This window comes from Phocoena phocoena, chromosome 2 (assembly GCF_963924675.1).
Source record: "Phocoena phocoena chromosome 2, mPhoPho1.1, whole genome shotgun sequence".
Taxonomy (NCBI): domain Eukaryota; kingdom Metazoa; phylum Chordata; class Mammalia; order Artiodactyla; family Phocoenidae; genus Phocoena; species Phocoena phocoena.
Window position 1 is genome coordinate 164,943,275 of NC_089220.1, and position 16,782 is coordinate 164,960,056.

At 44.8% G+C, this 16,782-nt stretch overlaps 1 protein-coding gene across 4 annotated transcripts in view; it reads right to left on the bottom strand.

The window, feature by feature from the left end:
* Window positions 1-16,782, bottom strand: part of PIP4K2A (phosphatidylinositol-5-phosphate 4-kinase type 2 alpha) — a 175,220-nt gene that overhangs the window by 51,197 nt on the left and 107,241 nt on the right. For 2 of the 4 annotated variants that reach the window (XM_065871126.1, XM_065871125.1), the window contains exon 5: window positions 5,952-6,049. The exons of 1 other annotated variant lie outside the window; for it this stretch is intronic. In XM_065871126.1, coding sequence (XP_065727198.1) covers window positions 5,952-6,049 — 98 coding nt within the window. Of the gene's footprint in view, window positions 1-5,951; window positions 6,105-16,782 lie in introns of all 4 variants that reach the window. One more of the 4 variants, XM_065871123.1, reaches the window with a different exon arrangement.

Consider the following 16,782-nt stretch of genomic DNA (forward strand, 5'->3'; position numbering starts at 1 on the left):
GGAGAGAGGCGGGGAGACAGGCGATGTATGAAGAGAAAAGAACAACGGGAATTCCAGAAACTGGAGATAACGTGCTGCAGGAAACACGTGCTGCTGAGTGGGCTGTGCAGCTGGAAACCTGGGGAACTACGGCTGGGACGCTGGGGACAGACGGTGACGCCCACCTGCAAAGTGTCTGCAGAGTGGAACTGGAAGGGGTGCTCCCCAGGCCACAGGGACCCTGGAGGTGGCAGCGCCTTCAAGACTTTACTAAGAGAGAAGCAAGAGAAGTATGTGCAGCTTCTGAAGGCACAGAGGCTCTGCTGGGAGTTGCCTTGAATCTCATAGTTCCAGGTGCTCATAGGGCTTAACACTTTAATGTGCTTTTCACATTTCGACTGGCCTCTCCTCCAAAGAGAACAGAAAAGCCAAAGAGCAGACTCGGAACGTTTCTCCTGCTCTGGAAAGCTGGTCCTGTGCTGCCACTTACAGGGGCTTCGTCAGCATCACCCGGGAGCACGTGAAGAACACAGCATCTCGGGTCCACCCACGATCTACTGAGTTGGAATGTAAATTTTTTACAAGATGCGCGGGGGTTCCGTCTATAATCGGCAGTTTGGGAAGCGCTGAAGGAGTGTGTAACTTCTTCTCTTTGGGCACCACGCCCTCAATTTTTAAATTTTAATTTTTGGCTTTTAAGGGACCTATTTTCTCAGTTTCTCTCTGTTCGTGGCCAATGTGACTGTCCTTCATGGGAGGATAAAAAGATGTACTCCAAGGAGGTTCCAAAAAAGTCAAGCATTCACCCCCCAATCCTTTACTGAAACTTGAGGTACTAGCTAGCTTTTTCAACAAGGATTTCAGATTTTTAGGTGTAACTTCTAGATTTGGTTCAAGTTACTGTCTCCCAAATGACAAAGGATAAGAAAGGATTTTTAGGTTACTTTATCAATTTTGTCAACTCAGTCACTTTGAAATAAAAAACAAATAAATTTAAACACTACATTTCAAAAACATAAAAGATATTCCTAACACTATTTTCATAAGGCATTTCTTGATCATCTGCATTGGAACTTGTTCCCTCCGCTAAAATTTCTAAAGTTTTATTGACATTGACTCTTAATTAAAGCTGAAGCCACACAATACCAAAACTCCCAATTAATTCAGGTCAAAAAAGAAAAATCAGTCAGTTTAGAAGAAATAAGACATTCAAGAAGGTTCTTGACCATTTTTTCCTTTTTGAATGCTCTTCAGCATTGCTCAGCTAATCAGGTGATAATTGTCATTTATTTATTATATTTTTAAATTTTATTGGAGTATAGTTGCTTTACAATGTTGTGTTAGTTTCTGCTGTACAGCAAAGTGAATCAGCTATACATATACATATATCCCCTCTTCTTTGGATAATCGTAATTTGTAAGACCTGAGTTTGTCCTAACCTAACAGAAATTTGAAGAAAAGGATATTTACACCAAAGCACTAAGTTATTTTCCCAACCACAAAAGAAGAGAAAAAGGAAAAGAGGCATAAAAGTTTGCTCTGCTTAATATAAATTTTCCATTCGTCTGAAAGATGATGCTATGCTTTCTTAGCGAACAGTGGAAATTAGGGTAGGATTTGGGCAGCAAATAAGGACTTAGGCAAGATGCTGGAGCTCGGAAAGAATAAAATCTAACTCCTCATGGTTTGAATCTTCAGATTTTTCTGCATCTGTGCCACACTCTACCAGAAACCAGGCCCCCTAGTGGATTCAAAGAGCAAATGATTTCGACACTGGGACTACGGCAACTAAGTATGTGCAAGAAAGGTATTTCATGATCTTATTCGATCATTTACATAGCACTTATCATATACCAGGCACTATTCTGAGCAGTTATATAATAAATATCAATTCACCTGATTAGTACAACACTGGATGAAGGAGGTACTATTATACAAACTGTATAGACAGAGAAGCAGGTGCAGAGAGGATAGGAAACTTGGCCAAGGTCACACAGCAGGTCGGGAGCAAAGCAGCCGGCTGCAGAGTGTGTGCCCTGAAAACCACCTGTCACACAGCACTGCTGGTGAGGTTGGTTCATCAGAAAATTAACCCTAAGAGGAATTTATTTAAATATCTAGCAATGTTCTACTTCTCCAGAGGCTGGCCTCGGGGTAATTTTAACCTTCCAGAATACAGCTGCACCTCCGGATATATCTTACTAAAACAATAAAACAGTGAAAGAAAAGAAAAAAGAGACATCAAGCGCCACAGAGTAACCAAAGCTGTCAGAAAGCCCATCCATTTATTCTGCAGGAGCCGCCCTCTCTGAGAGCCTGTCCATCTACTGATCTGGGATCTGAACACGCCTACTGACTTGTCCAGATGGGGTGGGGGTTTTCAGAAGCAAAGGCACATTCGAAGGTAAAAGCAACAAAAAGCAAGAAGAAATAAATGAACTGACAGTCCCCACCGAAGCAGGAGACAGAAAAATTTTGACTAGACATAAATCCTAAAAGTAGTCTAGGCCACCTTACATCCTCTCTGGAATTAGGTCAAGAGCAAATACACGGCACAGGGAAAACAGTCAATAGTATTATAATAGCTTTGTGTGGTGCATAATCTATAAAAATATCGCAGCACTATGCAGCACACCTGAAACCAGCACAATATGGTAAGTCAATTATACTTCAATAAGAGAAAGGGTAAATACACGCACAAACGAAGGAAAGGATGAATGAAATGCAGATGGGGAAACTGAGGTTCAGAGATCGCTTACGTAACCAGTTTGTGACAAACTATGACTTAGTTCTCCTGACCTTCAATGTAGTGTCCTTTAAATAAATCATATTAACAATGGTGACTCTCAATCACTAAGACCCTTTACCTCTGTTTATTTAAAAATTGTTTTCTTCCAGTTTTATTGAATACGATTGACATACAGCACTGTACAGTTTAAGGTGTACCACATATGATTTGATTTCCCACATACGTCATGAGATGATGATCACAGTAAGTTTCGTGAACATCCAGCATCTCACAGAGACACAATAGCAAAGAAATAGGAAAAACATATTTTCCTTGTGACAAGAACTGTTAGGATTTCCTCTCTTAACAGCCTGCATATATAACACACAGCAGCGTTAATATTTATCATGTTGTACACTGCATTCCAAGTACTTATCTTATAACTAGAAGCTTTTACCTTTTGACTACCTTCATCCAATACCCCCACCTCTGGTAACCACAAATCTGATCCCTTTTTCTATGGCTTTGCTTGTTTTTCAAGAATAATTGACCTACAACACTCTGTTTTAAGGTTAACACTAAGACCCTTTATATTTAAAATACTTTTTATAAGAAGCAAAACACAGATGCTGAAGAAATGAGAAATGAGCTTTTTCTGGATAAAGAATATACCAAGAAAATAATCATTCTGTAGCAGTGAAATGAAGTATTTATTACTGTGACAGCCCCTGGAGCATGTTAATAGACTTATTTTGCTCCCCAATGTATTTTATGTAATAATGATGATATGTCAAATCTGCATGTTTGTTACAGTAACTACCCCAGAGGAGACGTTTCAAACTGTAATTTCTGTATAGTCAAAAAATTCTGAACTCAAAGATGTCATCAAGAAGTTGATATTTGAATTGCATGTCACACTGTATTAGAATAGTATCACAGTCACTTATCAGAATAATATGTTTTCATCAGTCACTGAAGTATCCCATTGCTTTAAGAGTTCTGAGACAATTTAAAGAAAGCAGAAAAAGAAGGCATCAGCGCGACATTAAGTTCCAGAGAGAGGAGTGAATGGCTAAAGCTGCGTCCTAGAATTCCATTTATTCAGAAGCCAACGCCTGAGCGTTTTTACCCTCATAGGTACTAACCCAGCGCTTCAAAATTTCCTTCACAATTGGCAACAGCATAAGCGCTGTAGGACAGATTTCAAAAGGAACAGACGTTATAAAAGACTGATTAGATGTTTAATGGATTTAGAGGCTGACCAGTGTTTTTGAGAAAAACAAATGAGGGGCAGTCCCAAGTTTCCAGAAACAGAAGGTAGCTTCAAGATGTTCACAGACCTCACTGCAAGCAAAATGCAGTTGATCAAGCTCGGTGCTTTGTGCCCACCTAGAGGGGTGGGATAGGGAGGGTGGGAGACACAAGAGGGAGGAGATATGGGGATACATGTATATGTAGAGCTGATTCACTTTGTTACAGAGCAGAAAGTAACACACCGTTGTAGAGCAATTATACTCCAATAAAGATGTTAAAAAAATAAATAAAATTTTTTTAAAAATGCAGTTGTTCCTATCTGAGAAGAATAAGCAACGGCCAAGAAATAATTCCTGGGGCCTCCCTGGTGGCGCAGTGGTTAAGAATCCGCCTGCCAACTCCGGGGACACGGGTTCGAGCCCTGGGCCGGGAAGATCTCACATGTCAACGGAGCAACTAAGCCCGTGCGCCACAACTACTGAGCCTGTGCTCTAGAGCCTGCGAGCCACAACTACTGAGCCCGCGTGCCACAACTACTGAAGCCCGCGTGCCTAGAGCCCGTGCTCCGCAACAAGAGGAGCCACCGCAATGAGAAGCCCGCGCACCGCAACGAAGAGTAGCCCCCGCTTGCCGCAACTAGAGAAAGCCTGCATGCAGTAACGAAGACCCAACACAGCCAAAAAATAAGTAAATAAATAAATAAATTTATTTAAAAAAAAAAAAAATTCCTGATGTTACAGCAGAAAGCGTGACAGTAAAGGAAGGAAGCTGACTTTTACAGGCACCTCAGAGCCTACAAATCCAACCAAGCAGTACCTTTGAAGGAGTCACTTTGAGAGGCTGGTACTTGATGTGATGGTTTAAACACTTGAGAAGCCTCTGGTTAACAGCAACAGCGTGTGTGTATGTTTGTGTGTGTGTGTGTTTCAGTGTGTGGTTTAAACACCAGTTCTCAAGGTGGCTGCTGCGATATTGCCATCAATGGTCATAGTCATGCCATAAGACTACTTTCTCAAGGTGACACAGTTGTTACTGGCCACTGGTGTAGGACTTGATGACTGCTATGACCACCACCACGTGTGGAGAGCCTGGCGTGTGGCAGACACTGTGCTGACTACCTGCCCTACAATCGTCAGGGCTCCGGAGTCAGCTGATGTTTCCATCTCCACCATATAAATCAAGAAGCTGAGGCTTTAAAGTCTGGAAGTCACGTGGCTATTAGTAAGTGACAGGGCTGAGATCTGCACCCAGGACTGTCTGACGTGGGACTTCATGCTGTTACTACTTCACAATACGACCTCATACAGCTCTAGCTGGGGGCTGGGATCGTGTGCTCTACCAGGCCCTTGTGCTGGAACGTACTGAGGAAGGGAGTCGGGGAGTGGGGATTGGGGGGTGGGAAAGAAACAAAGAGATGGCTGTTCCCAAGGGTAGTTTCACTTTATGCCCAGGTGATGATGAGGGGATAATGATGTGAAAAGGAGGCGGTGAGTAGACAAACACTTTCTAAAATCAGAAACTTCTCTGGGCAGGAGATTGTGAGTGGTGGTGGTGGTGGTGGTGGTGGTGGGGGTGGGCCTTTCTGGGGCCAGGACAGGAAGAGACCAGTGCAAGCAGGAGAGGATCTGTAGGTATAAATGGATAAATACTCAGAGGTCAGCACCTCACTTCCAGCACGTGCAAAATCACTTCCGAAATGTTGCCAAACCTCAAGCAGAGTGATTTTAAAATCAGAGTGGTAATCATCACAGCTATTGTACAGAAGGGTATTTAGATTAAACGTGTTACGTCTATTAACTACCGATCTATTCATTCCTAAATGTTAACTGTCGGTAATCCGGCCACAGTAATTTTTAAAAACACAGCTAGAGGGAATTTTTCTGTCAAATGTGTTCTAGTCATGTCCTAACTATATATTTAAATCTTTGGCCTTGATGATAATTTGTCACAAATGTCAACCTTCTCAGTTTCACATAAAGATAAACATTACCTGGTGGTATTTCTTTAGGATGTTGTGCATTTCAGCCACATCTTCACTCGTGATGGTCTTGATGATGTACCTCTTGTCATAGGACGTGTGGAACCGGGCTCCGCTGCGGGCTTGGGAGTCGTTGGGAAGGGGTGCACTCCTGGTCAGGGAATTCTTCCCGTGGGATGACAGGGGAGGAGGGAAGAGAACCGGTTAAAGACTAATTTCCAGGTCATTTATTGTCACCACAAGTTTTCAAAAACATCTGTGTTTGGAAGAAGTTGATAAGTAGGAGGACAACATTTTCTATTCATTGTACCTCAAATGGCAGAAATGAAAACAGCGATTCTAATGTCTAGAATTATAATCAAAGTTACTTTGTTCACCTTGTTCTTTTGAGCTGGACAAGAGCTGAGATTTCCCTCTCAATAAAATTAGGTTCCAGCCATGAAAGGACATCTTACTTTCCCTGAGTGTTTCCTTGTATGACAGGTATTCTGCCAAGCGTTATACACAGAGGACTTCTCCCAACTCTGATAACATTCCCATGAAATGGTTACTAGTGATATCACCATTGTTGTACAGATGAGGAGATGGGGATCAGAGAGGTATAATCGTTTGGAGAAAGTCACACAGCTAGTAAGGGGAAGAGCCAGAATGCCATCTGCAGTGTGGCTGGCTCAGAACCCAAGTTCTCAAACTAGTCAACTACTCAAGTAGTAAACAACTTAATTACTAAACTCTGTGGCCCACGGCTGCCCTGGGAGGGCCTGGCCTGGGCAGGTGTGCTCTAACCCAGCTCCAGAAGTTTCTGACCTGGCCCATCCTCCACCCCACTTCAGCCATTTTTGAGGATGATTCATCTCCGGGAGAGGATGGGGCAGGGCTCTGAGTGGGCGCTCTTCTGCAATCACTTCACTCCAGGATCTAGCATTCCATTCCATACTCACTGTCACTCCCGCTGTCTCCCCTGCTCTCACCTGTGACTCCCCTGTTTGAATCTGTTTTCCTAGAGCCTCCAGGAAGTCTGTCCCGCTTTCCCCCAACCGTCTTACACCGGTCACCAGGCTAGTGGATCAGCAAACCCCCAGCATCTGAGGAAGCCTGGTCTTCGCCTCTGCTAACTGTGCCCTTGAGAACCGACCTCCATTCCCTGCCCAGCCCCACTGGACGGCGTATGAGGGATTCACAGGGAAAGACAGTCCCACTTCACCTTCCTTTCCCAAAGTGGGCATTTGAAAGCCCCAATGAACTGAAGTCTGTCTAGTTGGGGGACACAGATGTCTTTAGAGAGGCAGGTGGTATCACTGCATCATGACTGTCAGTGAGAGTTCCCCATCAGTCTAGAATGTTCAAGCCTCCTTAACCTTTCCTTCTTTTCCAGATGAAATCCACCAGGACTGAGCCGTATGAGGTCTTAATGGCACTGCGGTGGTGCAGCAACTTGTGGAGGGCCTCCCCGGGCTGAGGGAAGTGAGCGCATTCTCATCTCCAGGACCAGCCCTGGCACCTCGGCTGCTGTCTTTACATCCTGAGACAGCGGCACATCCTGATCTGAATGTGGCCGGGCACAACTGCCAAGTGCAGAGCCGCTCCTGCCAATTAACTGAATTTGCTTTCCTTAGCTCATTAGAAAACTTGAAAGAAGCGGGGGGGGAAATCAGTGTAACTCCCACTGATTTTAAAAAGTAGGAACTGGCCGTGTTAAATGATGAAGACAGCTGGAACTCATCAGATAGGCTGCGAAGGAGGAAAAGGATTTTCAGGATGAAAATGGCTATAACAACAAGAGTCTGATTCTTATATTGATTTTTTTCCCTCAAACATAAAAATCCTCCTTTATACCACTTCCTACTAAGAACAAAAGGGAAGAAAATCAAAGTGAATGCCCTCTTTGGGGGTTTTAAACACTGGCCAAAAAAAGCAATCATTGCTCTTGGCTTAATGGTCTTTTTCCTCCCAAACATTAATTTGTAAAAGGTTATTCCAAATAAAACAAGAACACTAGGAATTGTAAGATTACAAATTACTTTCAGGGATAAAAATCAAAGCAGGAACAATCAACTTAATGAAAGACAGGCGGACCACGTTGTAAACTCTGTAAAACTGACAACACATGTAAAATAACTTTTGGGGGGGAGGGGGGAATAGTAAAGGATAATTATATTTAGCAAAGAACAGAATTACAGCAGCATCAGTTTCATAGCCTGTTTTCTTAGGCGTACTGGATATGAAAACGTAACATTCTATTACGGACCAGTGGGAAAGAACAGAATTGAAAGCTGCAGAGTCAGTGATTCTCAAACTCTAATGAGCAACGGAGTCACCTGGGGATCACGTGACAATGCAGCGTCTGACCTGGCAGGTGTGGGATGGGGCATCTGAAGCAGCAGAAGACGCCGATACAGCTGCAGCGGGTCTGCAGACCACACGTGAGAACCAAGAGTCTACTGAATCGTGGCTACGGGGGGATTTGTCTGGTGCAGAGTGTGGAGAGTCTTGTGTATTAAGTGTGTTATAACTACAAACGTACCTGCCTGAATGCCTGTCCCATTCTAGTCTGTCCAACTCTGGTTTGATTAAAATGTGAAACTTTACAGTGAAGAATGATAGTTCATTGCATTCACTGTATTAATTCATTAATGAACTGTTTAATAATTCTACATTCAAAGCAACGTATGGATTTACAAACTAAAGGGTTAGAAAGGCAGAGTCAAAAATGTACAAACTCCTTAGCACAGATGCTATCTCCTCCCAAATTCTTTGCCTTTCCCTTCAGTTTCAGACATTGGTAATTATTTATTACAGATTTTGTATAAGGCCATAGGCCCTCCCATAATGGCCTGGCATATAAAACTTTACAAATTCTCATCTTGATTCTGCCTTAACTCAATTTTTCAATAATCACATAAGTAGTCCCAACCCACAATATCTACTTCCAATGTGTGGAAGAATTTTTTTAAGGCTCGTTGTTTTCCAATAACCAGTGAAATTAGGAACAATCACACTGTGTCAAAATTCAGAATGTACCTTTTATAATCACTGTGAATATAAAAATATATGAATCAGATGTAATGAAAGCCTTAGACAAACACAATCAGAAGAGTGAATGCAACTTTACACAAAATGTGTGATCCTTGGGATGACTCTAAGGCCTGGAAAAATCCATACGCGTTTTATTTCCACAACATTCCTATGTGATAGAAAGAGCCAGGTACATTTTTCCACTTGAAGATAATAAAACTGGGGTACAGTGGAACCAAGTGACATGCCTAAGACTCCCGCCTAAAAGCTTCCTCTGAGGTAACAAAAAGGGGCAATTTACAAAGACAAGGCTAAACTTTTGCCATTAATTAATACCATAATCACTGACTTTTTGTAACCTTTGACATGAGACGGAAGTGAGTGTGTGTTGGTAAGGGCAGTACCGAGTAAGGCAGGGTGCTGGTCTGGGACCCAGAACATTCTCTCCACTCACTGACCCTTGGATACGGCATTCAGCATCTTTGAGCCTCAGTTCCCGGGACTATAAAGTGACAGAGGATAAGCCCAGGGGAGGGGGCAGGCTGAACTAGGTCTCTCCCTCAGACCTCCTATGACTCTAAAAAATGTATTTCCTCGAAGATATGGCTCTAGGAAGCGCAGGACAGCACAGGCCTCAGAAGGTGATTTGATGTTTTCCAGCAGAAGTCCAGTCACAAGAGAGTCCAACCACCATCTGAGCAGGGGCACGATGATGGCTTAGGACATCTGGGCCAGGACTAAAGAGAGATGGCAATAGTTCCTAGAGCAGCATGGAGATAACACATCAGAGGTTCCAGATGTACTTGGACAATTTCAGCAAGAACGAGAGGACGAGCTAAGGGAAGGAGGTTGCGGACACACATGGAATGTAGTCAAAACAGTCTGCTATCTAGAAACTGAATATTGAAATTCCTCAGTGTCCCTTGTTGTGTCACAAAGGAAGAGTCTCATACAGGATGCCTGGGCAAGTCTGGGAGGCCAGGAGGAGAAAGGCCTGAGAGAAACAGAGCTGGGGAGTGACCTCCAGAAGCCCCAGAGGGTCCCCTTATGTGTAAATAAACGTCATAATCAAAGAGCATGACAGGTGGAGGCAACCCTGGAGATTATTCCAAACCACCCAATTTACAGATGAGAAAACAGAGGCCCAGAGGGCAGAAACCACTTGCTTTGAGACCTGAGTGGGACGGCATCCGTGGAAGGCCTTGCAGAGGCCTCCACCCCCTGACTGGTCTTCTGAAATATCCTAATAGACCTACCCTGGTCTAGAAGCCATCAGAAGAGCAAACATTCTAAGCCCACGATGTACACACTCTTCAGAGGGTTCTGAACATCAAAACTATCTCTTTGTGTGACATTTGGTTTTTTCGTACTCTTAGTTTATTCATGTTCTCTCAGGTTCATATTGTCATAAGCAGAGGTCTGATGACCTTTCAAGTTCCAAATAGCACTGATATCGAAGCTAGAAGACAGGATAACCATCACACACGGGTGCTCTACGTTAAGGCTGTGTGACTTTGGGCAAGTTATTTAAGCTCCTTGTGCCTCAGTTTCCGCACTAGTAGAAAGGTAATAATGATGAGAAGAATCATCACTAGAAGTTTGCCTGGGGGTTAAATTAGATAAGACAGAGTTTTGATAATAGTGCCTGGAACAGCAGCACTCCTTAATGGTAGCTGTTATTATAAATAGCAAATTTCAACCTGGAAGACATTTAGAGGTGCAGATCAACATTAGCGAACTACTCTCTGAGTTGGTGAGTCACAAAGGAAGGACTTACGGAATGGGCTCTTCCTGCTGGCTCCTCTTTTTGGCTGCCCAGTGTGGCATGCGGGGTCTTAGTTCCCCAACAAGGGGACGAACCCGTGCCCCCTGCAGTGGAAGCGTGGAGCCTTAACCACTGGGCCGCCAGGGAAGTCCCTTCAGTTGGCTCTTCAGTCCACCCTGGCCAAGCCTCTGGTTCGTATGCAGTGAAAATCAAGACCCACATTCTCGCCACTCGCATACTCTCCCTTTCACGGCTTACTTTCCACAGCCCTCAATAAGAACCACTTGCAGTTTGAAAAAAGAATTTAAAACATTTTACACAAGGAAGTTTCGAGTCAAAAATTCCAGCCCCACTAGGTCTCCCTTCTATCCGTGGCCCCTGTTCAGCTCCCAGCATCCTCCCCAGCCAAAGGGCAGGAGGGATGGCAGAGAGTGGGCCAGTTCTTTAAAGGATGGAGAAAGCACGGGGGAGGTAGCCCGGAGAGCTGGGGCGACCCCTTCCCGAGGAGGGGAGGAAAGCAGGCTGGCTGAAGATGCCAACGGACTTGAAGGTACAGGGGAGGGAACGTCGGGGAGCCTGACGGCCAGGCCTCTAGTGACCTTGAGGTGGCAGCAAGGGCAAGGAGGGTGAGCCGCAGCGGGCTGTGGGAGGGCTTGAGGGGAGAGAAGGTTTGGAAAAGCAACCTTGGGATGCCGGTCTGGAAAGCCATTTGTGTAACGTACTGGGCTACCACAAAATCCACAATCCTGTTCAATGCAGAGCCTTAAAAGGCTTATTTAATTCAACACTGAAAATACAGACGTAATAGAAATCTGACATAGCGTCTGCCCACAACAGTCACTCCTTTACTACCTCTCTGTCCTTTTCAGGTCTTCGGGTCTCAGCATGTATGGCAAAAAGAGAAGCAGTGAGAAGTTGAGGGCAGTCAGACCCCCCCACTCCTTACTCTGTTATCTGGTTATCTGCAAGGAAAGACAGTCGGACTTAATGGTCTCTAGGTTTCCTTCTTGCTCTACTAATTAGGATTCACTAATGTGTTACTGCTTTCGGTTTGTGGAGACTTAGCAAATGATTTGCTTTTAGTTTGGGGGGAATCTAATGATAAATGTACACAAACCGCAACAAACTTGCTTTTATTCATTGGCTACGCTTTTCTTCTATACGTTTGATAGTTGTATATTATAAACTACGTAATTCCTTAAATTCACTTGTTCTAAGTGGAAATACTATTAACCTAAGCCCCTACATCAAGAAAAAGGCAGCCAAAAATCAATGGTGCAGGGGGAAAAAGTTCTCCTATTGAATATAAACTAATCTGAAACTCCAAACATTCTTCTTCCCTAATGGCTTTACTGAGCTATAATTCACACACCAGACAATTTACCTATTTAAAGCATACAAATCAATGGTTTTTAGTACGGTTACAAAATTAAACAACCATTACCACAATGGATTTTAGAACATTTTTCATCAACCTCAAAAAGAAACCCTATACCCATAAGCAGTCCCTCCCATTCTCCCTCCACCCCCCACCTAGGAAACCTCTCATCCACTTTCTGTCCTAGAGATCTGCCTGTCTGGACGTTTCCTATTGCACAATCATCCAGCACACAGGCGGCCGTGATTGGTCCAAACATTCTTCCCCCGAGTCCCCGGAGCACACGCGTCACCCCGAGGGGTCCAGCTGTAGACCCTGGGCCATGTCTGGGCGAGCGAGGCGACATCACGGGTGCTCCCTGTTCAGTCCAGTGAGGCGGACGCGTGACAGCCAGCCCACGCTGCTTCTGAGAATGCTGCCAGGCTTGCTGGGGGGCTGGGGATACCATAAACCGCTGGACAGAAATTTAAGTTCTAGGGCTTCCCTGGTGGCGCAGTGGTTGAGAGTCCGCCTGCCAATGCAGGGGACACGGGTTCGTGCCCCGGTCCGGGAGGATCCCAAATGCCGCGGAGCGGCTGGTCCCGGGAGTCACGGCCGCTGAGCCTGCGCGTCCGGAGCCTGTGCTCCGCAACAGGAGAGGCCGCACCGGTGAGAGGCCCGCGTAGCGCGAAAAAAAAAAAAAAAAAAAAAAAATTAAAGTTCTAGGGCAAAGCTAGTAGATGCAGGGCACGTAAGAACAGGATGAGTTAGTCCATTTTGCTGGACGATCTTGCCTCTGGATAAGTAAGCTCACTGTCCACTACTCCTGTTTTCCACAGCCAAGTACACCACAGATGTACAGAGCCAGGCTGGGACCTGGGACCCTCCACTGCACTGCTTGCACCTGGACAAGCATCTCCTCCAGCAAGAGATACAAGGAAACTGTAAGGGACTAAAAACAACTGCACGCAGCTGGGCAGATTGTGAACAAGATACAAAGAGACCAAAAACCCAACTGCCACTTCTGAGGTGTTGGGAGAAAAGCAGGGTCCTGCACACGATCCCTGCACCCAGCACCACCTGGGGGAGGGGCTGACCACCCTAAGCCCCCCTCCATCCCGCCCCCACCCTCACCCCGTTTAAAGGACCAGCTTGCCCACTCAGTGAGCGAGCATGGACACCTGTTACGTGCTTTCGCTCCCTAGTGCTGCAGTACGAGTCCCAGTAAGGCCTTGCCTGAATTTCTCGTCTGGCCTCTTATCAATTTCTGTTGATTAAGGAGTCCAAGAACCCTGGTGGGTAGCATTACAACACCCCATCTCAAACCTCAAGAGCTGTGTTTGAATCTCTAGTGCCATGTCAGCCCTCAATGAGAAATAAAGGAAGATAATGAGAGATGAAACTCACTCTTGAATGGCCTTCCTACATTTATAATTGGAAATTTATTCTCCTTTCCCCAAAGAAAGGGATTAATGGTGCTCGCCTCCAAGCCTCTAAAAGTCTGCATTGAAGATGTTTATTTCCACAGTGGGAGGTCCAGGATTACTGGGGCCTCCAGGGGGGTGGAGGAAATGTCAATTTAATTAGCTCATCTTTGCCACCAATTTTTCTATACTTCTCATAAAAATGTCACCAACTATCAACATCAACCATTACGGTCCCCTATCCATTTTTTCAATACCCAAGCATTTTGAACATTTAATACCCTTGAACTACTCATATAGTCTTACAGACATTTGGGGTTTTTTTTTTTTTCCATTTTGATATGAGTTTGTATTTCTGCTAAAAATAATGTATGAAAGTTTTTCCATTTAGTCAACAGGAAGGCCATGTACAATCAATTCTGCCATGCTCAAATGTGTAAAAGCCAGCACCTTACAAAGGAGACACGGCAGTATCATGTACAGGAACCTGAGTGACAGTCAGTGACCTATTGGCCGTGACTTAATAACAGATTCAGAAATGTGACAGCTGGGAGGATCTCAGAGAGCATGGAGTCCTTCTCCCTCATTTCACAGATGAGAAAACTGAGACCTACCAGGGCTAAGCGACCAGATTAAGTCACAGTATCCGTCACTGAAGATCCAAGACGCAAACCAGCTTCTCAACTCGCAGGAAAATGTTCTTTCTCCCAACTCGGGCTACCTGTTTCATGGACCTGACACCTGCCCTGCTGACAACTCAGGATTATGATTACACGCCTCAAATCACACGGCCCAGGAGCCGGGAGCCACAGCCTGGACGAGGCTGCTTTCTGGGTTTGCGTTTGACGGATCTGAGCGAGCAGATGGTCCTCTGACCTCATCAGGGAGGGAAAGACCAACGTGCTAACATCATCATCAAGGGTTTATTAAAAGCCCACTGTGTTTAAAGCCCTGTGTTACGCTCTTGGGGAATTTCAAAGAAAGTCTGAGCTGTGATCCCAGGCGTGGAATGGCTTTCATTGCACAGGGGGGCAGAACACTGTGCGATTGAACACTTATTAATAATGAAACAACTTACCAGAAAAGAAGGAAACAGATATGAACGGTAACGACCAGCAGAGAAAGAAGAAAAGTTGCAGGAACGTCACTGAGCGCCGTGAGATCGCCTTTACAAAGATCAGGTTGGTACTTGACTCAGATTAAAATACAAGAGACCTGTGTCCGAGGCTCCTGATAAGCAAACAGGCAGCATCTGCCCTAGACAGGAGCTCCCTGGCAGGGATGATTGTCAGCGCTCGGCTGAAAACGACGAGACTTAACCCAACGTGGGTTCAGGAACGGAAAACGCAGGCCAACAGCGAGGCTGAGCTGTCAGGTGGGGTCAGTTTGTGGTGGGGCAGTAATTGGTTCAACACTTGAGAAACAGCAGAAAAAGCACGTGAAAAAAATCTGAGGATGCTGATGGACTGGGAGCGAGTTTTCCCAGAAGTCTGTCAGGAGAGATGTCCAATCTGAGGGGTGCCCTTTGGCTTCCAGCCCAGGTGGAGTTTCTGTCCGCTATTCATCGTGAGAATTTTATTTTTAAACTTGAAACAAGAACATCAAAAGTTTAAAACGTTAGCTTTTTTTTTTTTTTGCGGTACGCGGGCCTCTCACCGTTGTGGCCTCTCCCGCTGCGGAGCACAGGCTCCGGACGCGCAGGCTCGGCGGCCATGGCTCACGGGCCCAGCCGCTCCGCGGCATGTGGGATCTTCCCGGACCGGGGCACGAACCCGCGTCCCCTGCATCGGCAGGCGGACTCTCAACCACTGTGCCACCAGGGAAGCCCTAAAACGTTAGCTTTTAAAATTAATTATTTTAAAATTAGAATCCTCTGTTACCAATACAACGAAGAAAATGCATCAAATGTGAATAACAAGCGATTCTAATTCGGAAGGTGCGGCAGGGGAAAAGCAAACCTAGTATTATCCTCCACAGAGAACCAGAGGGCTCAGTTTCTATCATATGGTGTATTCAGCTTTAGCTGCATCATCGCCAGCCTGTATAACTTTTCGGTTTCTGGTGGGCAATCCTTCCTGCAGCTCAGAAACTTCAACCGAAGCCTCGTTGACTTCCCAGGCCTGTCATAAGAGGTTCTGATACTATGAGAGACTGGAAAGAGGGATGCAGGTTTTCTTGAAGAACATTAAGAATCAAGATGCCTGGGTTTCTGTACATCTCATTAGCATCTAATACAGAATCTGTCATGTAATAGTTAAAAAAAAAATTCCTTCATCCTTTCTTCTCTTCTGCGTTCCCTATAATGTCTATCACAGAGCCTTACACACAGTAGGTGCAAATAAACACACACTGAGTTGATAATCGTGCGTGAAATCATCCACCTATGGGGAGTGGAGCTTAAAGTGGCAGAGGAGATGGAAGAACAGAACTGTAGCAACCGTAACAGCGAGGCCTCTGGGGGAGCATTCAACTTGAAAGACATCTTAAAAGAACGGTCATGGGGAGTCACATTGTCCCAACAATGATCAGAACACAGTTCACCTCTGTGCACATTACAAACCAATGAAGTGATTTTTTAAGAAGCCCTAATAAGTTGGAGAAAATTTTGAATCTGAAAGCACTGAGCATACATGCATACACATACGCACACAGGTTTACATATGTATGTTCAGTGACACTGTTGTTAATAATGAGTACTCTAGAACTGTTGCTTGAATTTATCTTTAACAGCAAGAAAAAGAAGTTGTTTTTAAAAGACATTTTCAAGAAATCGAAACCAGAGGAAAGATACAAGTGTTTACGGAGACAGCAGGGATGTTTCTCAGTTCCTTTCAAGAAGTTTAAGTTGGCTGACAGAGGTCAATTAAGTTGGCTAATTACTATGTTCTACTTTGATCAGATGGATCGATACTGACTTTTTTCAGGTGCAGCAAAACTGCATTCACACACGCAAGGCAGGTGGCGAACCTTTATCCATTTGATGTAACATGAAGGTTTGAATACTAAATGAACCGCACGGTGGAACTCCTTTTCGCCACAGAGATTTAAAAGTCATTTGTCCAATAAGCAAGCGCTTCCGAAAATTAAACAGAGCAAGGCAAGGGGAACAGTGAGGGGCCTGGGCCCCTTGAGCCATCCAGTGCCTCCAAAGAGGATGAGACGCCGGGTCACTGATCCCACTTTTTAAATCAGATTGAGAAAGAGAGTTCAGTTTGGCACTAGGTGTCAACTGATACCTGTTACCTGTTCTGGCCACAGTGAATGAAGTGTCCGGGCAGTGGT